At 34.3% G+C, this 26,911-nt stretch overlaps 2 protein-coding genes across 6 annotated transcripts in view; one reads left to right on the top strand and one right to left on the bottom strand.

Moving 5' to 3' along the window:
* LOC136037930 (phenylalanine--tRNA ligase alpha subunit-like) overlaps positions 1 to 6,505 on the bottom strand; it is a 28,481-nt gene extending 21,976 nt beyond the window's left edge. For all 5 annotated transcript variants that reach the window (XM_065720796.1, XM_065720794.1, XM_065720795.1 and 2 more), the window contains exons 1-3: positions 6,375 to 6,505; positions 2,146 to 2,298; positions 957 to 1,094 (exon numbers count right to left, since the gene is read on the bottom strand). In XM_065720796.1, the coding sequence (XP_065576868.1) occupies positions 957 to 1,094; positions 2,146 to 2,283 (276 nt within the window). In that variant the 5' untranslated portion in view covers positions 2,284 to 2,298; positions 6,375 to 6,505. The remainder of the gene's footprint in view (positions 1 to 956; positions 1,095 to 2,145; positions 2,299 to 6,374) is intronic.
* A 3,761-nt stretch (positions 6,506 to 10,266) lies between these two features.
* Positions 10,267 to 26,911, top strand: part of LOC136037929 (calcium load-activated calcium channel-like) — a 29,503-nt gene continuing 12,858 nt past the window's right edge. Inside the window, exons 1-4 of the mRNA XM_065720793.1 lie at positions 10,267 to 10,396; positions 18,470 to 18,607; positions 24,693 to 24,770; positions 26,735 to 26,906. Of these exons, the coding sequence (XP_065576865.1) occupies positions 18,547 to 18,607; positions 24,693 to 24,770; positions 26,735 to 26,906 (311 nt within the window). The 5' untranslated portion in view covers positions 10,267 to 10,396; positions 18,470 to 18,546. The remainder of the gene's footprint in view (positions 10,397 to 18,469; positions 18,608 to 24,692; positions 24,771 to 26,734; positions 26,907 to 26,911) is intronic.

Raw genomic sequence — 26,911 nt, 5'->3', positions numbered from 1 at the left:
GACAAACTTGTTTTGTGGAGGAATTTTTTTAATTAATTTTTAAAAATCTACATTAAACAATTTTTGTGGGTCTATTCTCGAAAAATCAACGTTCTAAAAAATCTTCCAAGTGTAATGATCTGAGTATCCTTACAACTCTAAAAAGCTGCAACAGCAACTTTTTTTTATCCCTAGCCCACCCAAAAAGCTACTGCATGCCTGCCGAGCCCAAAAGTATATTCATCGGTTTCTTTTGCTCAAAAATGAAAGTAAAATGAGCTTAGAATGGTCTAGTTCTGGCTGTTTAGGAGAAGGATATTTATCTTTTGTAGAGATTAGAATATGTCAAAATTTTACTACAATATACATGTTGTTTTTTCTGTCGTGTTGGCTTTTTCTAAATAGAAAAAACAATTTATCTTTTGGCACTGATTAAAAATTCACATGGGTTCGCTCCTCAATATGAAATCAAGGGAGTAATATTTGTAGGAGAATATTCATTTTTTTTAGACATAATTTCTAATACAAATTGCTTGTAAATGGTAACCAAAGAGCTCATCAAGTATTTATATGATGAATAAGCAGAAAATTCAAATCATTTCAGCTGAAAAAAAAAAGAGGAAAGCTGGAAACAGAGTGTTTTTCTTTTATTTAGAACCTAAGAAAATAAAAGAACAAACTGGGGGCCATTTTTTTTTTTTTTAACAAAAATCTGAATCAAACTCAATTGATGTAAGAAACGATTTTCTTGAACTATCAGCTGCAATAATTAACTGGTTGGCAGTTACGAACAGCATAATTCACTACAAGGTTGAATGTTTCACTTTCTGCAATATACACTTATTCTAAGATTTAATTAATTGAATGGTTCTACTGTATCACAAAGGCTTCAACAATAATATTCTCATTGTCAATAATGTACATTTTTAAGGACCTGAATCATTAAAGATAATTACTATGAAAAAAAAAAAACTCACCAGAAGCTCATCTTTAGTAACTCCTTCTGGAGGTATTGCTCTGAAGACCAGTCCTTCATGACTACCTTGTGAGGCAACTTCCAAACCCTCAGAGGTTAGCTCCCAGTTTTTGTCACTTTTCTGTTCTGCCTTGATAACCTATCCAAAAAAGTATTCAACTTACAAGAAAATGTCATATCAGTCATTGCAATTTGTCCATTCAAATTTGCTGATTATTCTTTTACATCCAAGTCCTATTTTAATTACTATCCCTTATTTTATCCATAATAGTCCCAGAAAGCTCAAACACAATCAACAAGACTGTCTTTTGTGTTATATATATCAGCCCTTTTATTTTCTGTTTTATATAAAAGCAGTACTTAATAAGGAGCTAAAAAGCATCTAGAACTCGTTTTTAAGCAAAATTAGAAATAATAGCAAAAATGATACTACTGTTATTAATCTAATCAGTTATCTTACATTTGAAAGAAGAAAGATGTGGGCTTAATTTTGGTTGAGATGCTGTTACACATGGTATCTAGCTAGTGAAAGTGGCCTTTCAATAAATAATCCACCCTACAAGTTTGTTCCTGATGGTAATTAGTAAAAGCAAGGCTATGTCAAAGTTGCTATTGTTGGTTAAACTCTAACAGGCATAGACTACACTCATCAAATACCAGAATTGGGTATATATTTTCATAAACTGATGCATTCAATGTTCTATTTTGCACATACTTGGGTTGGATACACAAAATAAAAGGTTGGGTTGGATGCTCAAAACAAGAACACTAAATCATAGGGCTGATGCAGGGAATGTAGAAAGCTAGAAGGGTTTTCTAAGGAGTTTTTGCTAAGCATGGTAAATCCCAACTTTCAAGAGCAACATGATCTCGCTTTGCTCAAATGCTGCAATGAAGAAATAATTCAAAAATAATGACACACAAAGTAGATAAAGGAGGTAATTACCTATAGTAATTCACAAAAATCATGAAAAAATCTCACAATTACATTGCTTGATAGGAGATGAAAATAATGTGATAAAGTTTTATGTGGAGTTCACCATGATTTTGAAAAAAAATAGTATTTTTGTCAGCCTATCTAGATTCTTGAGTTGTTTTTTTTAAGCATTGACAGAAGAATTGATAGGTTGATTTACTGACTAAAAAGTTGTTACTGAAAAAGTAGCAAATTTTATTTCAACACTACTTACCTCTCCTGCTGAAAGAATACTTTTAATGGCACCAACCACTTTCTGATGGTCAACATTTAGTTGTTTAGCAAGCACTAAGGAGCTGGTTTTCTCATTTTTATCAATTTCTTTTAAGACTTTTTCAACAAGGTCAGACATATTCTTCAAGTATACCTAAAACAGTAAATATTAGACAAAATTGTATAAGAGTGGCATTATGAATGCATTAGAAATGACAATACTAAAAGTATGACAGGATACACACTGGTTGTTTAAGGACTTTTGGCTTTTATATTGAATAAAGTTAATGTTTGCATGAAGGTTCAAGCCTAAGGTGGGAGGATGTTCAAAAATATATTTAAAAAAAAGTAATTCTTTTAGGCCAATCCTTGGGATACCTTTTCCAGTGTATACTTATGGCAAGTGGGCAATCAATAAATAATAAGTAATTTTGTATTTGTAATGAAATTACATTTGAGGTAGAAGCACTTCATTTCCTTTCAGTGACTTAAATCATTGTTTTTCCAAGCTTAAGTCTTTAAGACCAGAGATAAGTTTGATGATGTCTCTTTGAAACTTTTGTACTACAGATGAATTGGTTCTATAGTGGGATTCCCAAATCACATTCCTATACTCAACTGTAGGTCCAACAATCCCCTGATAGATTTGTACAAGAATCTGATTCCCTAAGTGCTTGAAACTTTGTCTGATGCCTCAGAAATCATGTTTTAAATGTGCCAGTGAAATTTTAGCTTCAAGTCCACAACAATGCTGATATTTCTTTCAGATTCAACAAGAGTCAGTAGTATTCTGGAACCTTCTTTGTTAATTTTTGTTAGCTGGGAAGGATACACTTTTAACAATCATTTCAAATAACATTTTGGTAAATTATGCAGTCAATCCTACACTGAGATAAATTGCAAACTGAGAAGACAATTAATTTAATATAGGAGCTAAATGGAATGACTGCATTGATGTAACAAATAAACCCATTATTATTTCATATATAGGACCATTGGTTAGGAAAAGGAGTGCATTTTCAATTGAATTAATTAGTATCTTTGGAAAGAGCATGTAAAGCCAAACTGATAGTATATTCACCTTCCCCTTGTGTCAGTTATGGAATCTTGTATTATATTGAAAGAGCATCATTACATGCTTTTTCTAAATATAATAATTGCCTTACTGGGAAATCCAATTCTAAGGCCATTATAGACCCTCAAAGATGATGCCTTTTTCTCTATTTCTGGCTATATAAAAGGACTAAAAACAACAATTCTTACTTGTTTATATGGAGATTAATTTTGTTTAACAAATTTTAACAGTAGCTTCATTATACTTTACCCCACTCTTTCTTGTGTGTAAATATATAGCCAAAATTATACATTTTCTATTTGTTTTCTTGCTCTCAATTTTGTCACTGTTGATTCAACTTACAGGTACACTGGTTTATACAAAATGATGCAAACAGCAGTATCTAAAATGGGAGAAAAAAGGTATCATCTTTGAGAGTCCATAAAGGGCTTAAGATTAAATTATTGAGTAAAGCAATATTTATTTTGGGATGAGCATAAAAAAGGCTTCAAGTGGTATGTTCACTTTATTTGTAGGTCAGTGATACAAACTGCCCCAAATTTGTTTTTATTAAATATCAGTTCTCTATCAATTTGTAATTATAATTTGGAAAAATTCAGGCTTTTTATTGATAAAATATCCTCCTTAAACAATATCTAAACTACAACCAATTGTAGATATTTATCAAAGAAAAGAGAACTACAAATACACCTATTTCCTTTGTTTTTTTCTGAAACAACTAAAACCCAAAACTAGCAGAGTGGAAATCTCCAGACCTAATAATTCTATATTTCTTTTATGGATATTTCTCTCAGTTATGAAATAAGGAAATTCTGAAAGGATAAAATCAATTGTCTCATCTGTATTTGCACATCTTTGAAATGGTTCAGTCATTGCTTAATATCTGCTGGTCCAGACTGCATTCATCCTTTTATCCTCCATGAATGTTGGACAGTCTTGTCCCAACCTCTTTCCTTGCAGTTCAAGTTATCATTTTCAGTTATCAAGTCTTTTCAGACTACTGCTGGATTGGAAAACAGCCTATACTGTTCAAATATTTCAGAAAAATAGAAAGAACCTTGTTGAAAAGTACTGACCTATTAGCATGACATCAGCAGTTATTATGGCTGTTAAAAGAATAATCAATTCTGCAGTTATTAGATATTTTGAAGCAAATAATCTCTTGCACAGCTCATAGCATGGTTGTGTACTCCAAGATATGTAGATACCAGCCTCCTTGAATTATATGACCATACAACTATGTGGCTTGATACAGGGGTGCCTGCTGACATGATTCTGCTTGACTTTCCTAAATCTTTTGACAGAGTCTGTCATAAGTGACTTACAATCAAAATACATGCTGTCAAGCTTGAAGAGAAGTCCTTACTTTGGGTCCTTGATTTTCTTTATATGCAACTTCAATGTGTTTGGTTATTTGAAGACTCTGGTAGCCATATTCTTTCTTAGTCTAAAAATGTCTTGAATATAGTTCCTCAACAAAGTGTTTTGGGTCCTATATTTTTTAATTTCTCTATCAACAATGTTCATTCTAGTATAAGCAGTAAACTAATGCTCTATGCTGACAACCTGAAGCATATTGAACCAGCCTTGCCCTGTGAAGGTCATGTCCTTCTACAGAATAATCCTTAGACTGCTTGATCAATAGACTGAGGCTTCTTAAATTTTATGTTCTGAAGTGCATTGTCATTCACTTTAGCAAAATGAACCCTTGTTGCTCTTATTTTCTCTCAGGTCACCTACTTTCCTCTGTAAATATTGAGCAAGATCTCAGAATCACTATAAATAATGAATTGAAATTCAGTATTCATGCTAAGAAGTCTGCTGCTGGTGCTAGTTCAACCATGGGGGTGATTAAGCATACTCTTTCTACCCATTCCCTCAAGTCATCAGTCTTCTGTATAAGAGACTTCTGCATCCTAAGGATGTCTCTAGCTTGTCCTTATTTAAAAAAAAAATAACAACATAAAGATGTTGGAATATGTGCCACCAGTGATATACAACCTGAGGGAACTTTCCTATCCTGCAAGACTAGCAAAACTGAAACTCTTAACTTTTGTATATGGAAGAAATAGAGGTGATGTCATCTTAACCTATAATTAATGAGGGCTAACATACTTCCAGCATTATTTCCCAATGTTGATTCTAACTAAAAAACTAGGCCTATAGGTTATCAGTTGAAACTTGTTAGCCAGACTAACTACCCTATCTTAGAGTACATGCTCAATCATTTTCCTCAAGAATCATGAATAGTTGGAATAACCTCTCTGAAGAAACTATTACTGCCAAATCTGTGGAAATCTCTAAACAAAGACCAGGTGCTGAGGGAGTGTAAACTCAACTGAGAAGTTATGTATCAAAACAGTGTACCTGGTCACAAAAGATTACTGAATACAAATAAAACCATCAACTCTGAAGCTTACAAGTAGAAATCCTTAGATTGCTCCAAGCTTCAATTTAAGGTAATTGCATTCTTAATTTTGAAACAAAACAGTTTTGGTAATGTTCCTATTGGATGGATTAGGTGGTGGGGAATAAAATGCTGAGCAAAAGACAAAAGGTATGTCATTCTAGCAGCAGTATGAGTTTTTTTAATTCTGGTTATTTAAAACAGAAGTTATTAGCCTAGCCAGCTTTAAGATTTTATTTACTGAGAGATCTTTCTTCCAAGAAATTGGGTGGTGAATAGCCTGTTTTGCAATATTGTCATAAGTTTCATTACCCTTAATCATTAGGCTTGATGAGAAGAAGCCCAAATTATTTTAACCCATAAAGTCTGGGAAGATATTAGTCTATTGATTGAGTCTTTTGATGTTAAAGTAAATGGTTGGAGTCAGGCCAGTAAGCTGTCTCCCCCCCCCAAAAAAAAAAATTGAATTGAGTTCTGGTTGGAATTAGGCTATTCTTCCTTGCCTATTTTTTTAGATCAGAAAGAACACTTTCAGAGCCAGAGAGATTAACAAATGCAAATGAGCTAGCTTCCAGAATAGTGTCCAACACTTTTTAGAGAACAAAGTAGGCCTATTCTGAATGGAAAATTTGGAGACCCTCTAACTCCCACTGATGTATTATTCTATTCAAAGCATATATTTAGAAACTGATTCATCAGTAAATATATTTTTCAATTGTCTTTGATCAATCTTTAGGAAAATCAATACCGTCCAGCAAAGAAGTCAAATTCACAACAACTACACTAAAATGAGTTAAAGCCTGTCACTTTCAAATTGAACCTAGGCTACTGTCAAATTCGAACAATTTTTAATGTTTTCTTCCTAAATATGAGCGGTTGAAGTTGGAAGCTTTGACACGTCAAAAAATCAAATCCCTCATTTTCAATTAGCGGACTCCAACATGTGTTGAATCTGCGCTGCATGTTTTCAGACCCGGATTTGACACAAATCTGCTACATATAAATAGTCTGCACTCTGGGGTGAAATAATGTCCAATGTTGGATATTAAAATAGAATTTAAAAGTTAAATAGTTTACATTTCTGTCATTATGATATATTTCCTGCAACCGCAATATCTTCTACGCTCATTATGGGCTTGTGAAGTCCGAAGCCCACTGAAGTACCAAATTAATATTATGGGATTTATCTCCACAAAATGTCGTTTACATGCACATATCGGCTGAATTCACATTTTAGAGCCAATAAATGAAAAAAAATGAAATAAATACCAATATGTCAAACAGGTTACATATTATTAAAAAACAAACATTGTTACAGATTTCAAAATGAACTAAACCAAGTAAAACTACAAACCCAATTTAGTCATGTATCTAAAATTAATATAAAACTTAATATAAAAAAACGAATATAAGAAACGTAATAAAAAGATTCTAAATAAAATCCGCATATTTTTGAAAAAGGGGAGGGAGAAAACAGTTACTTATTTAATACATCAACGGCACCCGGGCAGGAGCGTAGCTACAATATTTTATTGGGGGAGGGGGTACGAAAAAGTTCTATTGACGCGGGTGCTATTCAAATGGTAATAAATAAAAGAAAATATTTAACAAATACACTACATGGTGAATTTAAAAACATTATGCAGTACGTTTTAAACATTAAACACGCATAAAAAAATCATAAATATAAGTATTGGTTCTCAGTTTTTACTAAAATTGTCAGCAATGAGCTGCTGCAGGCAAAAGTAGTACAGCGTAAACTAGCTTCTGGTGGGGGAAGATGAATTTAGTTACACTCAGCTTTTTTCAACCAGATTCACTACCGATGTTGCAGTACATATTTCCCCTTCACTTCTCCCACCTCTTCACGCCCAACACGGGATACTAAATATTGTAATTGAACCAGGTCTACTTTAACAGCCCTGGATATCGTGTATTCATTTGCTCGTAATTTTGAATGGATTTTGACGCAGTACAATTTAATTTGTTGTATTAAACTTACAATATTAATGATTTATCGAACAAAATATTTTTTACGATCTTTTTGTAAATTGATTTGTGTGTATGTCCGCCGATTTATATTAATAAATAGCATTGGTATCAGCGTACCAAAGCCAACACAAAAATCATAGGCAGCGCAATAGAGCTGTCTAAGTAAAGATACAGTTTAAGTCAAAGTTTTACCCACATTGTGAAACATTATATTGTGAAACATTGGCCAAATTTAAACAGTGACTGTGTTTTAAATTCGAAAGCATTTGAAAAATAAAATTAGAATTGTTGAATATCCATTGGGTTTGATAATAAAAAGAATATCCAGAAAACCTCAACAATTTTTTGTATCATTGCAGCAGAAACCTTAAATTGATTAACAAGTGTAAAGGATACCATTTGGTAGTAGAATTAGTCGTAGTAAAACTAATAATATTCACATTGTTCTTTTTTGGTCTAGTTCAACATCCCTTTTTCGTGCCCAGATAGTTCCAATTTAATAATCTAACAATCAACTTAATAATTTTAATAATCAGTGTGGGTCGGATAAAAACGAGCACATCCACCTTATAGCATGTTAGAAACAGGCTCCAGTTCCAAAAATTGCAGGGAGGTATATGGACTAACAACAAGTCCTTTCACCTCTTTGACTTCTTCTTCAGAAAAACTAGCCACTGGAAGCGCTATTCTCCTCCAGTCTCCAAACAATGAATATATGAAATTATGAACAATAATACACTGTTATTGATTATGGTAAGTGCGAGTACCTGAGCTACCTGTTCCCAGCAGTTTAGGCCACTAGGCCGGCCTGTACTATTACGGCTCTTCCTACTCATTCCTGCTCTCTTCTGCACAATCAAAAACTATAGATAAATCACATAATTCTAAAAATTGACCTCTTCAAGCTTTAATCATTATTAAACAATATTTCTTTTCTTTAAGATATCAGTTGCTGCCTTAAATATCTTAAGATCAATTTCCCATGGCAGGTTAGAATCCAGGATAGCTGTAAAAGTATTTGGAATCTTAGTCAAGGAGCAGAAACGCTTAAGAGCAATAGTCTCCTCACTCTGAGCCTGGTAATCAAATAATATATGCTGGATTGTTTCATCTGCTGAAAAGCAGACTCGGCATAAAGGGGAGTGATGTAGCTTCCAATTAAATAACAAGCTATTTAAAAGTAGGGCAGCTGATTTCAGCCGATAATATAGCACTGTATTTACTCTTGTATGAAATAGAGATAAAGTTAGTTTACTGTGATTAGCATTGGATCTTTGCGTGATAATATCTCGTGAATTGAGTCAGAGGTTTCTTGCGGTCATTCCAATTTTAAACAAAAAGAAAAATTCGTCGAATACTGGTACTTTTAAGACCTGACGTCACAAAACTCGTTTTTGTTTCATAAGCCAATAGGAAGGTAACGACATGCCGATTCTAAACTAAAAAGGACCCAGTTGAAAAGCTGCACCTTTAGGTAGTACGTCAAAACTGGTAATTGCTCCATAAGCATAATGTCATTATATTTTCTGGAAACTGAAGAAAAAGAGATTATTTTGTTGAAACTTGATGAAATAGATCTGCTGGAGGGTGGAGCCTATCGATAGGTTAGAATACATCGGTATTGCATGCGATATTGTTAAACTGAATGAAAGTGTTTTGTTTACTTTCAACAGAAGCGAACGAAAGAAGGACGAAACCACAAACATACTTTCACTAACTGAATCAATCTAAAAACCAAAAGTTCACGTGGACTTAAAACATGCCTTTGAAGTTTGACGCAGAGGCCCATTTAGGACGGGTGTTGGTTTTTATTTGTCTAGAGGCCGTGATTTAACTATTGAAGTAGCAGTAAACAATGAAAACTGTACGTATTTTAAACAGTGTTGTTGTTTTTTTTCAAACCCTCGATGACAATTAAACAGAAAACTTCCATAATAATCAAGGTGACTGGAAAAAACTAATGAAAATAAATAAAAAAATTAATGAAAAACAATATTCATTCCTTGAAACTCGGCAATTTACCCAATATAATTCAAAATCTATTTGGGTTAAGTAGTGATGCGATTCAAAATAAAGTAGATTCACCTAGGCTATCAAAGTGACTTGTCTTTTGAATATCAGGTACAACTAGGGGATGGAAATAAAACTTTCAGAGAGATCTTTGGGAGAACAAAGGGTCTCACCCTCCCAAAGTATTATGGGAAGGAGAGAAAAATATGATGTTTAGGGAAAGGTGTAAGCGTTAAAAACATTTTGTATCTTATTTGTCCGTCGAAAAATTACCGCTTATTTTTCTTTGAAGCCTAAAACTTATATTAGTTGGTTATTGTTTTATAGAAGGCCTTATGCTCAGGAATAAACTGTCAGGGAAACTGCTTCATATATGGAACAACTTCTGTTCATTTTGAGTTTTAATGTTGATCCTTACTTTTAGCTGAAAAGAAATTGTTTTTTTTTTAATTCAATGTCGTGTAGGCTGTAAAATAAGAGTTTGGAGTTTTACTTTTATATTCGATGTGTAATCTTGTCAGGAAAACTTCATATTTTTAAACATAGTGACAATTATTAACCTTATATTGCCAAATATTGAATCTGCCTTTTTCAAAGGTTTTGGTAATTTGTCAAGTCATTAACTGCTCAACATTCCCAAAAGATTTTTCATGAAGTCTTTCTTCGTAATAACTATAAATTTTGCAACATCGTAATTACCGTGCTACATTCAAATTGCAAGGACATTGCTGAGTTTTTATCCATGAAACTCTGACTCTTCAGAAGGAGGTGTGCTAGAACTATGAGGAATCATTTTTAGATTGCTAATTTTATGCTCTTTTTTATGATAAAACTGTATTTGCGACAATTCATCTCCATCCCCTACATAGGCCCAGGCTAAATATTAAAACTAGAAAACAAATAGGTCTAGCCTAAATGTTCATATAGCCTATAGGCTATTTAAATATGTATTAAAAAAGGAAGTAGGCCTATTCCTAGATTTTAGTCGTCCAATATGACCTATTCAAAACTATCTACATCATATTCAAGATTTGTATCCTACTGTCCATGTTTATGAAAGATAGGCCTATATTCTAATCACAATGTTTGTCCAAGGTTAGGTACTGTCTGAGTACTAGGGGACTCAATGAACTAAAAGTATAAATATAAAATTCTAGCTAATTGACTTCTTGCTATCTTGGAAAGGGTTTAGGTTAGGAAAATGAAACTTTCAGGGATTGGTCTACAGGCTAAAGTATGTCCTGGGGAGGCATTTTGAAGTACCTACCTCCAATCCTTCTCCCTCTACAGGACCCTGACCTTTGATGACCCTTTAAAAATATGTGTGTTATAAAAGTGAAATCTTGCAAAATAGATCTTCTGCTTAATTAAAGTACAACAAAATTGTTTTCAGCTTCATAACTTTGCTCAATCCTATTTTATAAGGTTTTAAAGATATACAAATACAATTCCTAAATTTTGAAAAAAAAACATTGATATGGCTCAAAATTTGGTAAAAATTGGTGCAAACAGTATTACTGACTTTCATATAAAGTGAATATCCCACTTGATGCCTTTTTTATGCTCTTTACAAATATAATAATTGCTTCTACTGCAAATTCAGATTTAAGCACTTTTTGACCTCTTGACCTCTTTTAAATAACCTATATATGGGATCATCACAAATCTGTTATAGTTTAGAAACAAATTTGGGCTATATATTTGCACATCAGGGGGATGGGGGTAAAGCATAGCATATATTAAATATGTAAACTAACCATTGCTGTATTTTTTTTCTTTTTTTTTATTTGTTTGTGCACATTGAATTTTAATGAGAAGAGAAATCACCAGTGCAACAGCACAAACACATAAAAAACAAAAACAAAAAAACAGTAATGGTTAGTTTACGTATTTAATATATGCTATGCTTTACCCCCCCCCCCCTGATGTGCAAATATATAGCCCAAATTTGTTTCTAAACTGTTACCCCGTTTTGTAATGACCCCATATATAGGTCATTTTTAAGAGGTCAAAAAGTCCTTAAATCTGAATTTGCAGTAGAAGCAATTATTATATTTGTAAACAGAATTAAAAAAGGTATTGAGTAGTATATTCACTTTATGTGAAAGCCAGTAATACTGTTTGCACCAATTTTACCCAAAATTCTACTCAAATAACAGGAATTGCATTTTCAGAACTAAAGGCAGAGAAAGAGCAACTAGTGACTAAAAATCAAGGTAAAATGTTGTTTTGTCAAAATTTCAATAGGTATAGACCTGTCATGTAGACAAATTTCAGGGCCCTCTAGAGGGAAAAGGAATGGAGGTGGGTACTTTAAAATACCTTCCAAGGACATACTTTAGCCTATAGACCCATCCCTGAAAGTTTCATTTTCCTAACCTATACCCTTTCCAAGATAGCAAGAAGTCAATTAACTAGAATTTTACCATATAAATTTCTTTTCTTTTGTTCTACCTGCAAAGAAATTATGAACAAGGTTTAAGTTTAAGCCCTCAAAATGGAATTCATTATTTTAGCAAATATTCCCATGTAAAAATTTAGAAAGAGTTTTAAAAGGCATACAAAAAATATATATTTATCTTTTAGCTGGCAAATTAATTAAAAAATTGAACTCATCTATATTTAAGTAGAGTCTATCTTGATTCATCAGAAAAAAGAACTTGTGCATCCTCATTGCAGAGAGTGTAGACAAAGATGGCAAAATTATCTTCTCTTTAATTTTAAGCTTAGTATAGGGAATACCCACTACAACTACTTAAAAATCAGGTAAAACCTTAGTTTCATCACAAGCTCTCTACACTGGAAACTAAGCTGCAAAGCAGCATAGTTTCCATATTATAGCACTTAGAAATGCTAATTTTAGAAGCATATCCTTTTATTGTTGACCCCCCTGCTCCATGGGGCAAACTGAAAATTTATAAAGGGGGCAGATTTTTGAAGCTGAGGGAAAAGTTAGGCTTTTACAATATGAATGAAATTATAGGAATAAAATATAAAAGCATGGATGCCTTCAAGCCATGGCTAGTTGCAAATATATTTGCAACCAGTCAATATAATTGCAAATTTGCTCCCCCAGCATGAGTTAGCTGGTTAGAACAACAGCTTGACTCTAGTTCGGCTTTGTGGAGTGACATGCATGAGAGGAAAATTTTCAAGTATAGTCAAAAATTTTCAACTCTACTACTGTCAACCAGCATGTGTTCCCTGTGGAGACCCCTTCAACAAGGTTGACTCTAGTTTGGCAATGTGGATTAACATGCATGAGAGGTGTAGCATAAGTAGGAGATGGTAACAACAGCAATGAAAGGGGCAAAATTAACCTTGACTTGATGCCCACTTAATTGGACTATCTGCCTGAGCTTTTTCTACAATTAGCCATGACTTGACTTGCCCACAACTATTCAATTTTTAATTCAAATCGAATAGTTGTGGAAAAAGTCAAGTCATGGCCAATTGTAGAAAAAGCCAAGACAGATGGTCCAATTAAGTGGGCCTCAAGTCAAGGTTAATTTTACCCCTTTCAATGCTGTTGTTACCATCTCCCACTTATGCTACACCTCTCATGCACTTCACTCTACAATGCCAAACTAGAGTCAACCTTTGTTGACTTATAAATTATATATGAATACAACGTAGCCTAGTTGTTTTTTAGGGGATTTGATTAATAGAAAGTAAATGTGTGAGAAGTGCAATGATTAATTTAAGTTTTGGACTATTGTGAGGAAAGGGTGGCCACTTTACTGCCTATGTTCATCCAATTAAAGCTCTGCATTTGTGCCATCTTTTTTTCTATGTTTAACATGTAATGTTTTAATATTTATCTATGTTTACATGTAATGTTGTGCTGTTTTCTTTGCATTTATGTTTAACATGTAATGTTTTGCAACTGTAAATTAGCCTAGAGCTATGAAAGTTATGTAATAAACCATTCTCTCTCTCTCTCTCTCTCTCTCTCTCTCTCTCTCTCTCTCTCTCTCTCTCTCTCTCTCTCTCTCTCTCTCTCTCTCTCTCTCTCTCTCTCTCTCAAGAACATGAACCCTAAAGATGAAAAAATGGGCATGCTGCTCTTGCATGTATATGTTTTGTTTGTGGCAAATTTGTTAATTTGGCTTGATTCAAGCATCCATAAGAAGGATCATTTTCAGATTGTAAGTTAGCCATATCTTTTCCTTGATTCAACTTCAGTCAATAAGGGCTAAAATTTAAAGTGGATTTAAGCTAAGACAAGCTTGCATTATACATATTTGCTTGTTGGGCATCTGGGATGTTCTTTATGTTTCCTTATTGTATTCAGCTTTCTATAAATGAAAATGTCTATATTTTTTTCATTTAAGATCACTTCTTCATTTGTTCTTAATCTATTTGTATTGGAATAACGACGCTTCTTGACTACTAAGGTCCCTGCGTTGGCCCTGCAGTGAATTCCTGCAGCATGATTTGATCTCTGGGTCCCATATTACCAAGCTAAGGTCAAACCCACTGCACCACCACAGGACATTTCTTAATCTATTGTGTTTGTAACACTGATTTTCAAATATTTTATTACATGCTGAAATAGGGATGTACTCTTGAGGGTTTATTAATTATTGGTAACAACTTTTTTAAAGTAATTGCTGTTCAGTTCTGACTGCAATTAAAGTCACATTAGTTGTCTCTTACGCACTGATGATTGATGCTGAAGAGGTGGTTAAAGAGCATTTCTATGACACTCTTCACTCAGGCTTCAAGAATATACTGTGTCATGATATGGTTATATTTTCTGGAGAATTCATTGTCAAAGTAGGCAACAATAGATCCTACTGCCCAAAAGTACTTGGCCCACATGGTCTAGGTGACTGTAATGAAAATGGAGCTGTATTTACAGACCTCATTTCCGCAAATGATATCCTGATTGGCATACCAAAGTTTCATCATAAGAACATCCACAAGTACACTTGGGACCAAACCTGACGCTACAGCAAGAAATTCAGACCGACCACTTTCTTATAAACAAGAAATGGCAATCAAGTCTGCAAGACATAAGGACACTCAGAGGTGTTGATGCTGGCTCAGACTACAGTGAGCACAAGATTGTGCTCAAACTAAAGAATCTGAAAAAAAAAGACAGACTCCTTGATGCCCCTATATGATTCTCATAAGCTTGCTGAACCAGAGGTCAGGAGGAAGTTTTTTTTTGAGTCTCCACAACAGAATTAAGTCTCTTAGACATCTTGGTGAAAGAGAGGGAGACATGGTCACTATATGGAGTAGCATCAGAAACACTTTCACTGATGTTGCAAAGGAAGCAATTGGACATAAAAAGAGACATGAAGACCAATGTGGATCTCTGATAAAACTTGGAACTTGATCCATGAAAGACAAACTCTGAAATAACATTTAGATTCAGCAGGGTTCCAGAACAATGTAGAGATGAAGATGCAGGCATATAGAGATAAGGACAAGGTTGTAAAGAAAAGTTCAAGATCTGACAAAGACTTTCCTGGAGAGCAAGGCAGCAGCAGAGATGCCAGCAAAAAAAAAGGAGATTCCAAGATGGTCTAAGATCACTAACGAGATGATCTGCAAGCAGTGAAAAACTGATGGTCCTGTCTAGGACAAAAATGGAAGAACAGTCACAGAAAAATAGATATAGAAGAAGTCTGGGCCAACCATTTCAAAAGTGTCACAAACCATCCAGAATTGATTAAATCCCCCAGTATACCACAGCCTCCTTTGCTTATTCTTGAAATCAACACCAATGCTCCTACAGAAACTATGATAATCTCAGCATCAAAGAAGCTGAAGAACGGAAGAGCTCCAGGAAACAATAGAATTTCCACTGAAATGCTTAAAACATCTGTTAGATCTTGTGTCAAAACCTGGATTCTGTTGTTTATTATGATATGGGTTGCCAAGGTTGTCCTGAAAGACTGGATGTGCAGTACCCTTGTGAAACCGTTCAGTAAAGGTGATGTTATGCTGTGCAACAACTGGAGAGGAATCAGCTTGCTCCCTATTCTGGGAAACCTTCTTGCTCTCATAATTCTGCACTATATCTGGTCCCTGATTGACAAGCATTTAAGGGATAAACAGTATGATTTCTGCCCAAACTGCTCTGTTGTAGATCTCATTTTTGCATTATGAGTGATGTTAGAAGAGACAAACGCCTGGAGACAGAAGCTATATCTAATTTTCATAGACTTTGGAAAATCATTCAATTTTGTCCATCAAAATACACTCTGGAAAATCCTCAAGTACTATGGTATCTTTGATGAACTCGTAAGGCTAATTATTGCCCTGTACAAAAGCATGGAAATTTGTGTACATATAAGTGAAGGCAAATGAAGATGTTTCAGGATCATCTCTGGAGTAAAGCAAGGATATGTCCTGTCCCCTTTTCTCTTCATAGTGGTAATAGATTATATCCTTCACAGATGTACAAATTATGGAATCCCTATCAGAAATGAAAAGAGGATTGTAGGATATAGAATTAGTAGACAATATTAGTCTCCTTGAATTAGACAAGCAGAAACTGTAACAGTTCTTGGATGCTGGGAGAAAAAATGCGTTATGGTGAAGCCTCAAGATAAATGCATCAAAAAGTAAAAGTATGGCTGTCATAGGATCCGCCCTCAACATAAAGTGCTACAACAAAGTTGTAGAACTGGTTGTTCAGTTTAAATGTTTGAGAAGCACAGAGGAGCAACAGGCAAAGAGATTTATTCTTGTATAGGACATGCTAGTGGCTCATCTACTAGACTTAAACAGATTTGGCGCTCACAGAAGTTCTCAAACTAGCTAAAACTTTGTGTTTCCAATAGTAATGTTCTCCCATTTATACTGTATGGAAGCAAATGCTGGAAGTTAAATCGGCAGCAAGAGAAGAGACTCCAAGCCTTTGAAAACAATTTTCAGCAAAATAATCCTCAACATAAACTGGACACATGTCTTGAAACAGACAATATGCCAAATTACTGGGCAACCTCTATTCATCAATGGTGATCAGGATTTGAAGATGGAAACACATGAGACATCTTGTATGGATGAAAGACGACCAAACACCAAAGTCTTTCCTCCAGAGGCAACCAACAAGAATACAGCAAAAGGGAAAACCAAAGAACACACTACACAAGACATACCAGAGGGGCCTTCTCAATGGGAATACATCTATACAACCCAATTGGGTAGGTGTTATGGCAGTAGCCTATTTGAGGGACGACTGGCGTCTCTTTGACAATGTCCTGGTCGCCTCCAAAGGCACAGGGGTATCTAAGGTCAAAGGTAAGGTTCCATTCTGTTACAATAATTTCTAGTTCAGTGATGAATATATTTCAGTTAAAAGGGAAAAAATGAATCATTGTGTGCATGCTTTACTTAGTATGTTCCCTAGAATATACACTCAAAGTTTCACATAAGTCTGTACATTAGCTTCGAAGCAAGTCCTGAACCTGAATCTGCAATGCCCTTGGTATGTTTTGGGATAATATAGTATGCATATTCTGTTCTGGGGTTAATTGGAGTTTCAAGGAAAAAAGTGTCAAAGCAGAAATAAAATCAATGACAGCACACTAAAATTTATTATTTTTTGTTAGATTTAATTGTCAAATTAATTGCAAGAAACAGATAATTATGATTTCCTTGTGGTTATTTTTAATATAAGGAATTAGGAATTATTCAATTGTGTGTATCCCTGCCCTGAACTAGTTTCATCCATTTTGCAAAAACCTTTAATTAGGTCATTCTTTTGTCTTTTGTCCGCCTGCATCTTGAATATGCTTGTCCAGTTTGGCACCCTGGCATCTCCCGTGAAGAATCAGACAAAATTGAGTCAATCCAAAAAAGAGCCTTTGCAAATAATTTTCAAAGAAGGCAAGGTGCCTTACTCTCTGCTCCTAAAAAAAAGCTAGTTTGGAAACCCTTGAGCGAAGGAGGTCGTCGTTGTGCCTCCGTTTTTCAAAAAATGCAATAACGAACCCTCAGACGGCAAGTATTTTCCCCAAACGTCACTCGCCATCCAGATTACGACAGCCTCGAGCTGTTTCTGAGCCTTTCTCAGTTTTGTCCCCCATCCACTGCGTTACTTCCAGATATAAAAATAAATAAAATAGCCAACTAGTTTCTCCCCCCTTTTTTTTCTCATGTGAGGTGCTTTAGGTGGTTGCACTAATTTGCTTGCCCCCCCGCTGTTTTTGGTTTAGTTTCCCTTTTAATTCATGTGTATATTTTGTGTGTTTTATGCTTTGTTCTTTTTTTTGTGAGTTTTTGGACTTTTTTTTAGTGTCCCTTTTAATTTGTAGATATACATGTTTTTTTCTTGTTCTTTTCTGTATTATTTGATTATTTTGTCCCCTTCTCTTTTTTTTCTGACCTGTATTTGTTCAAGTGTAGTTTGACTGACCGATTTTTTTTTTCTTTGACTCATAATTTGATTATTCATTATTATTAGTATTTTTTGCTTTTTTTGCTTTGTTAGTCGACTCCGAAGTCCGAATTCGGCCCTTTGAGGGCTTGTGATAGTGCTCTTTTTGAAATAAATATCTCACTTATCTCATTCAAATCATCTATGTGATCTAAGTCTAGGAGAGTATTACCTTTAAATTTGATGTTATTATCCCTTAACTGCAGCAGCATTATTTGTGTCATGCCACTAATTACTTAAATGCACTTATACATCTGTAACTATTAACCATCAACTATTAGTGAATGTTTTAATCTATTACAGATTATTTTCTAAAGAGTTATCAATTATTAATAGCTAAGTAATGAGGTATCAACAGCTAATTATAATCAATGACCACCTTGTCTCTCAATGCCTTGTTTACAGTTAATGTATGTACTATTTGTAATCTAGTGATTTTTCAGAAAGTCAAGACATCATAAAAAGAGGCAAACCAAGCTGCCCAAAGGCTTTATTATAAATCATACTAATATCCAAGAGAATGTGGGGTGAAACCTTGCTGATTGTCTTTATCTCAATTTGTACTGCATTTTTCGGAGAAGGTAAGCATAACTTCAAATCACAGTTCTGTTGCTTCTATTTTCTCTTCTGAAAAATAGGTTTCTTTAGAATATTTTGGTTTATGACTCAACTTAATGTCTGCTAACTGAGAACACTAAGCAGGAAAAACCAAGAATACCAACTCAGCAGTCACATAGCAATCCAAAGCACCCTTACTTGTTTAAAAAAGTCTTTAAAAATGAAAAACAGTAATTGCTGTTGTCTTAGTCAATCGTGCTTTTAGGTGATTTGCCTTTTTGCATATGTTACTGTCATCTTACTGCTAGTTAACACTTGATGGGAAACCTGGATTTGTTTTATAAAGAAGTCTTTTAGGCAATAGAGATAATCTGTGTACTTTGTAGTATGTATTAAGAGTAGGTCCCCTTAATGCATAATTATCTTTATAAAGCAGGAAGTCCAAGAACATAAAGTCAAGTTCTTTCCCCTCTATATTATACTGGCTACGGAATTGGGATATAATTTTGACCAATTAAGGAAAGGGGTAAATCAAGAGTCATAAACTTACAGCAGCAATGTATTTGCTTTCAATCTTAACATTTTCTTATCCTCTGTCCAAGATTCACTAAGTCGCTCTAATTATATTGCCTATAATGTGTAGATATTATTCTGGCCCATCTTGGTATCTCTGGATAGCCTAGAATACTCCTTAGAGAAAATGAGCAATCTAAAGCTGAACTGTCTAGTTCAGACCATGACAAAGAACAACAAAAAAATAAATCTCAACAATGAACAAATAATTGAGACTATGGCTAGTAGCAAAAAAATTAATAACTCAAATGACATGGATATTTTGCCTGTATGAAACAAGGCGTCTCCAAGACTGATAAAAACAAAGATAAACTAAACTGAACTTAAAGTTAATAAAATCCAAAACAAAGAAATAAAAAAAAAGATAATATTAATATCTACAACAGTCGCAATTGAGATTATAGATCACAGACGCTAAAAGGGTTGCTTAAATGAGAACACCAAAGCAACTGGATTTATTAATTAAAGGAGATTTTGATATGCTTTTCTCAAAGCCTACAAACAGTGATATATATCTGCATTTTAACTTGTGCCAGCCAGTTTCTGTAATCAAGGAGTTTTAGTTTCATTAGTTAATAAGGCTTTCAGAAGTTGCTCCCAATAATTTCTTGATTCAGAATTATTTTATCTAATAGACATTTTATTTTGTAGTGGTTACCCAATTAAAATCATAAATAAAATAATATAGAGATATTAAACATAATAAATAAAATAAATGCTGTTTCATAGTCTTCATAATTGAATTTGTCTAGAGATCATATTTAGTGCTTGGAAACCGCGGAATTAGCGGTGGTGTAAACTTCAGATGGGGCTCATTTGACTTGAAATTGGAAGTTATAGTGCCCTTTTTAAAATTCATAAGGGATTTGAGAGCAACCAGCCCACCCCCTTATGTCTTTGAGGAAGACAGCCTCCCCAGCTCATGGAGCAAGGGGTGTAAGTTATGCCCTGGGGCATATAAGGTTTTATAGAAAGGGTGGTCGTATATGCTTTGGAGGAGACCGTTTGGATTGACAATCAGAAGTTCAAGGTCGTATATGCTTTGGAGGGGACCGTTTGGATTGACAATCAGAAGTTCAAATGTCCTTTTAAGAGAGAAAATGATCAGACCCCAGCTACACCCTTCCCCCCCTACACACTCGTTGTTTTTTCCTAAGTTAAAGCCAATCGAAATTTAAGACAGTATTTAAATTCAAAATTGTCCAAAGATTATATAAGAAAGCTTTTGGGTTTGATACAAACCACCAGAGCCTGGGAGCAAAGGCTGTAAGTTTTTCCCCTGGGGCATTTAAGGATCTTATGGAAGGGATGGTTTTATAAACTTTAGAGGTGGCTCATTTGGTTAAAATTGGAAGTTATAATTCCCTTTTAAGAGTCAGAAGTGATGGAGGTCAACTAGCCCCCCCCCCCTTAACTACCCTTCTTTTTACCAAACGCATCTGATTGAAATTGTGCGATGGCTATTTTGTTTAAAATAGTCCAGAGAACATATTACAATGCCTTCATGGTTGACACAACCCCCCAGAGCCCTAGGGAAAGGGCTTTAAGCTATGCCCTGGGGGTATATAAGATCTTTGTGGAATTGGTGGTTGTATAAAATTTAGGTGGGTCTCATTTGATTTGAAATTGGAAAATATAGTGTCCTTTTTAAAAGTCAAAGTGACTTTAGAGCAACCTCCCCCACCCCCACACACATCATTTTCCAAAACAAACATCCAAACAAAATTTTGAGACATCATTTTTTCAGCATTGTTGGAAAGTTCAGTAATTGTGCGTTTAGGGATGCAAGCAAGGCAATTTGTTTATTGTTCACATATAGTATATGAAAAGGTATGCATGGTTGACTTCTACTTTCCCAAGGTACGAAGGGAACTAAGATGGGTTGTTCAGGTAATTTTGAGGGGAGTTTTGAACTAAATATATGGTATGTCAAAAGATGGAACTGAAGAATGACTAAGTATATTAATTTGGGACTTTCAGGAAATGATACGGCAGGTGATCAATTGACCAAAAAGGCCATATTTGCATGGTACTACACTACAACTACTGCTGCTTCTACAGCTACCTAACTAATGTAACTACTACCATTAACGTCACTAAAACTTCTACTTCTATAGCGAGTACTAGTAAGGCTGAGGATACTGAAAAAATATTTGAGGAAACGTTGACGGGAAAGTTGAACTAAATCAAAACATACTATCAAACAGTTCGTGGTAACTAACTGTAGTAAGGAGCGACCCGGCTCAATAGTAACTAAAACTCTAAAAAATTGATATCAATAGCTACATCAAAAGAATCGCATTTTAATGCTGATTTTAAATATATAAGTTTCATCAAATTTAGTCTTACCCATCAAAAGTTACGAGCCTGAGAAAATTTGCCTTATTTAGGAAAATAGGGAGAAACACCCCCTAAAAGTCATATAATCTTAACGAAAATGACACCATCAGATTCAGCGTATCAGAGAACCCTACTGTAGAAGTTTCAAGCTCCTATCTACAAAAATGTGGAATTTTGTAATTTTTGTCAGAAGACAAATCACGGGTGCGTGTTTATTTTTTTTATTTTATTTTTTTTTATTATCTTTTTCCCCCAGGGGTCATCGTATCGACCAAGTGGTCCTAGAATGTCACAAGAGGGCTCATTCTAACGGAAATGAAAAGTTCTAGTGCTCTTTTTAAGTGACCAAAAAAATTGGAGGGCATCTAGGCCCCTCAACGGATCAAAATTTTGAGACAGCCATTTCGTTCAGCATAGTCGAAAATCATAATAACTATGTCTTTGGGGATGAATTACTCCCCAAGATAAGACAAATCACGGGTGCGTGTTTATTTGTTTGTTTGTTTTTTTTGTTTGTTTTTTTTTTCCCAGGGGTCATCGTATCGACCAAGTGGTCCTAGAACGTCGCAAGAGGGCTTATTCTAACGGAAATGAAAAGTTCTAGTGCCCTTTTTAAGTGACCAAAAAAATTGGAGGGCATCTAGGCCCCCTCCCACGCTCATTTTTTTCCCAAAGTCAACGCATCAAAATTTTCCGCAATCCCTCGTTCTTTACGCTAAAGTTTGACTCTTTGCCACAATTCTACTTTTTAAAACAATTAAGAGGTTTAGCGTAAAGAGCGAGGGATTGCGGAGGGGACAACCCATTTCATATACGGAGTAATTTCAGTTCGTTTTAAGTTTTAATGTCGCTCCTTACTTTCAGCTAAAAAAATTAGTTTTTTTTTATTTAATCTGTATACAGATTGATGATATGGGTGTATCATAATGTGAAAAAAATTCACATGAGTGTGCATTGTTAGTTTAATGTACAGATGGTGATATTTATTCCTTATAATATTAATAATATTTGATTTGCTAAAGTTATAAAAGTAAAAACACTAAAAAAAAAAATTCCAGTATAGTGTAAATTTCGTTTTTGCCCGTGGAAGGCATAGGGGTTTTGAGCCCCATTATTTGATTACTTGATTCTATTTTTTTTAATTCTTTGTCTAATGAAGCTCATTACTTTTCTTTGAAAAACCTATTTTATGGAAAAGTTTTTTTTTTCTTAGTTAATTACTTCAAAGAGCAGCTTGGGTAAAAGAAAAGGCAACGTGGTTCGTTCTTTACTAGATTGTTGCTAAGAAAAAGCCAAAAGCTTTTTCCTTTGTTGATATATATTGCTGAGATAATATTTTATTTTGGGTAATTATACTTTATTTCCGAAAGCTCATATGCTATAAAGCTCTTTTTTTACAATTTATTATTAAACACATGATGTGTTTTATGCAACAAAGAAATAAATATATATAAAAGAAGTATAGAAATTGTTCACCGACACTGCACATTCGGTAAGCATAACTGATTATTACTAATTATGACTAGTTGTGTGTTATAGGTTTTTATCAGAGGTAATAGCTGTGGGTTCTAACTGGGCTATTGGACTTACTCCAGGTATTTTTTTTTGGTGTTCAGACAAACCTATAAGAAAAATTACTTTAAAATGATTAAGCTTAGTTTATGCATCAACCTCTGGTTGAAACCCATTGTCGAATACTGGGGGTATGCAACTTATTTCTTTTTCTTTGTATGCTTGGGAAAATTTCTTCAGAGCTTTGTAGAATGAGCTTGTCTCCAATACGAGAAGTCCAAAAAGCCATAATTTCCCTAATGACTTTTTTTTAGAAAACTTTTTTTTCTGTTTCTGTGTTTCTCACACATATGTTTTCTGTGTTTTCTTGCACATATTTTCCAGGATCGGTTACACCTAAATAAGTTTCTTGCTTTTTTTTTGTAAGTGTGCTTTTTGATGCATGGCAGTCCAACCTGGAACATGATTTTTTTTTCTTTGAACTCTTGTGAATAAAGAGATCTTTATGTTAAGTTCTTCAGCAAACAGTTCGATAGAATTGTCAATGTCAGCAAGCCTGCTGTTATCCACTCTTCTCCATCTTAGCCTTAGGTCTTCCTTGAAGTTCCAAGAAAAGAGAGTTCTATTTCCATCAGTTCTGCTTTCTAAGCATGGTTATTATCGGGGAGTAGTCAATTGAAAATGTCCACGGATAGACACATCATAATTATTTGCGAAGCGGAGAGAAGCCAAGCGGAGTTAAGACATGTGTCCAAGTCCACGCCTGTGAGGAGACACATAATAAATACAGGATCAATAACTATGTAGAAAGGATTATTTAAGATTGTATCCTAGACAGACACAACGTTCCTTATATGGTTATGTAGATCAACGTCACCTGCAATGGATTGCCTTTTTCGTGTATGACATTAAAATATTTCTGAGCTGAGCATCGTCAAAATTACAACACAGACTATTATAAATATTAACTTTACTTGCTCTGTGCAAAAAGTGAAAATCAAGTAATATTTCAATTTGGACTTTTACTCTTCTTCTTGAAGGCATGGCTATATGATTTGCAGTGGTAGAAAATACAACTTTTTTTCTACTTGGGAAAATCTAAGCATGAAGAGTTGTATGTAAATGTCATGCAATGATCGCATTTTGTAAACAACGTTATCCTACCAGTTGTGAACCACCTGAGAATGTCCTCCCCCCGTGGCATTCTTGGTTTGCATTGTTGTTGTCAGAAAGTATATTACAAAATATGGGGAAAAACAATATTAAGTCATTGTTAAAATCTGGACTTCAATACTTTTATCTAGTCTGCAGAGTAGAGTCCCATAGCATCTCATTTTGTATCCTGAAAAAGAAGATGGTGTGGAGAGTATTACTAAAAATCCCAATTGAAGGATGATGAGAGGCGAGCATGGAAAAAGAGCATTTTTAGACTAGACATAAGAAATCCAAAAAACCCCACAGATAAATCAGGAAATGCTGATGTATAAATGATAGTTTGGTTGGACCTCTCTTGAAAGATGGATGTGGTGGGGCCTGCAGAGACATCAATATTACCTTGCAGAATCTCAAAACATTTTGTAGTATAGATTTTAGCTTTGACTAACAGTACATTTCAGGGTTGTGAATTATATTTACTAATATCTTCGAATGAAGTTACAATTGCAAGAATGATTTTGTTTACAGGATTGACATGGCTTTTGGTTTATAGGACAGAGAAGTATCAGAGATTAAAAACTGAAGTTGAAAAGCAAAGCAAAAAGTGTAAGTTCTTTAATCTCTAGCTATATAGTATAACTTTATATTTTTGTTAGTTTAATATATGCATATTTTACTATATAAATTCTACTTATCTAATCTTGGAATTGAAATTGAGTTTACATTGCTAAATTAGGGGACTTTAGGGACTAGTTTACATTACTATTATCACTTTTGATATATTATCTTAAGTAAACTATCTCTTGGTAATTAAACAAGATTATATAATTGAAAAGAGTATATTACTTTTTAGAGGCTATAGATCCTGGCCCCCCTTCAAATACTGGGAGTGAACGTACATATCCAGCCCATACAATCTATTGAACAGTTCATATTACATAATTCAAGATGAGCAGCTTCCTTGCGACCCAAATCTCTGCTCCATAATGAAGTATCAATATGATTTTTGACAGAAAACGATCTTATATTGTGACAATTTCTTTTTTCCAAAAAATGTCGCTTTAATTTGCCATGGCTTTCAGAGTTGTTTTACAGTTTTTCCAATTAACAATCATGATGTTGGACTGTAATTTAACTCTGGGACAAAATTCAAATAAAATTAGATTGATAATAATAATTGTACTAGTAGAAATTTGGGTGGCCAGAGAGTGGGATTATCATTTACATGAATTGAAAATCAGTGTAATTTTTTGTGTTCTACTGGGCTGAAGCGATCCCGACTCCCATGTTCTAAACGCCCAAGAATATACGCGTATTTCAATCCACCATTCAAAGCCTTTATTACTTTGCTATAGTTTACTTTGTTGTAGTTACTTTGTTTGCTATGGTTTGTTTGCTTAAATACATCCATGGCAAGGCCATTTATAAAAATAGTTTTGCTTTGTTGTTTAAAAAAGGGCGTTACGAATCAATGCAACTAGATATGCTTCCTTGATCTTTTGTCTTTACTGAGGCACCCTTGGTCCTGAAGTTTTAATTGGAGCATCTTCATGGCCTAAAAATTTAATGCAGACCACTTTAAAGAAGTTTTCGCGCTTAGAATCTATAAAAGCACAATTTTACTCCAAAAATCATTGTTTCTTGATCCAGATCAGCACCGCCAGTTTGGACCTTAAGGGTCTAGTGCCGTCTTACTTACTTTGCTTCTATTTTTGTACATTCTTACTACCATTAAAGATCCTCGACAGGCGTGAAGGTGAAATTAGTTGAAAATTATGTTGCTAAACAGATTAAAATAGAGGATAAGCTGAACATGGAATTGGCGAAAAAAAAAAGATTGCTCTGCAGATTTTGGCTCTAAGAAAGTGAACTATATTTTTGCCAATCCCGTGTTTGGCTCATCATGCATTTTAACCAGTTTAGCATCACAATTTTCGACTAGTTCCACCTTCATGCCTGTCAGGCCAAATTTTTCTTCTTGTTCTTTTCTGTTTGGTAAAAAACTATTAAGTTTTTGCTAAAGGGTTAACAAAAACTTGTTTTCCTGATACATTTTGTTATTTGGAAATGGTGACATGTTTGATTCCTGGGTCACCAGAAAGGCTGAGGGGGAGTGTTGAGGAGATTGTTTTAGACTAAATCAAAACATGCTATTTGCATGCATATTGTCAAAAGGGCATAAATCCAATATCTCAGCTTCAAAATGTTAAATCGCTTTAGGAGGTCTTTGAAAATTTTTGACTTAAACCTTTTTTTGTCTTAATTGACTCTTCGATGGTGTATCTCCCCAATGTTTTTTTTTTATGGTGCATCTCTTCCAAAACACGCTTTTTTATTACTATGTTGTGCACTGGCTATTTTTAAAACTCAAAACGACCCTGATAAAAAGAAAATGTGTTTTCTAATGTTCAATCATAGCACAATGAGGTAGTATAGTTTCTGTCTAATCTATTAAAATACAGTAGTGACTATAGTTTCTTCAATATATTCTTGCACCCTGAATAGGAAATTTAAGAATCAAAGAAGAAAATCAAAATGGAAATTAATTATACTATTTTAAACTCTTTCAGTAGAGAAGAAAAGGGAAGGAAGTGAGCTATTAGATAAAGGACATAAGAAGAGACTGGAGAGGGACGAGGAGAAACTGAAAGCCAACAGTAGAGATTTGCAGCTTGTGAAAATGAAGTCGATGTTGGCCATCGGTTTCACCTTTACTGCCTTACTTGGAGTTTTTAATTCAATGTAAG

The sequence above is a fragment of the Artemia franciscana genome, chromosome 17 (assembly GCF_032884065.1).
Source record: "Artemia franciscana chromosome 17, ASM3288406v1, whole genome shotgun sequence".
NCBI lineage: Eukaryota > Metazoa > Arthropoda > Branchiopoda > Anostraca > Artemiidae > Artemia > Artemia franciscana.
Note: the sequence above shows the minus strand (reverse complement) of the source record. Positions and strands in the feature narration are given on the sequence as shown.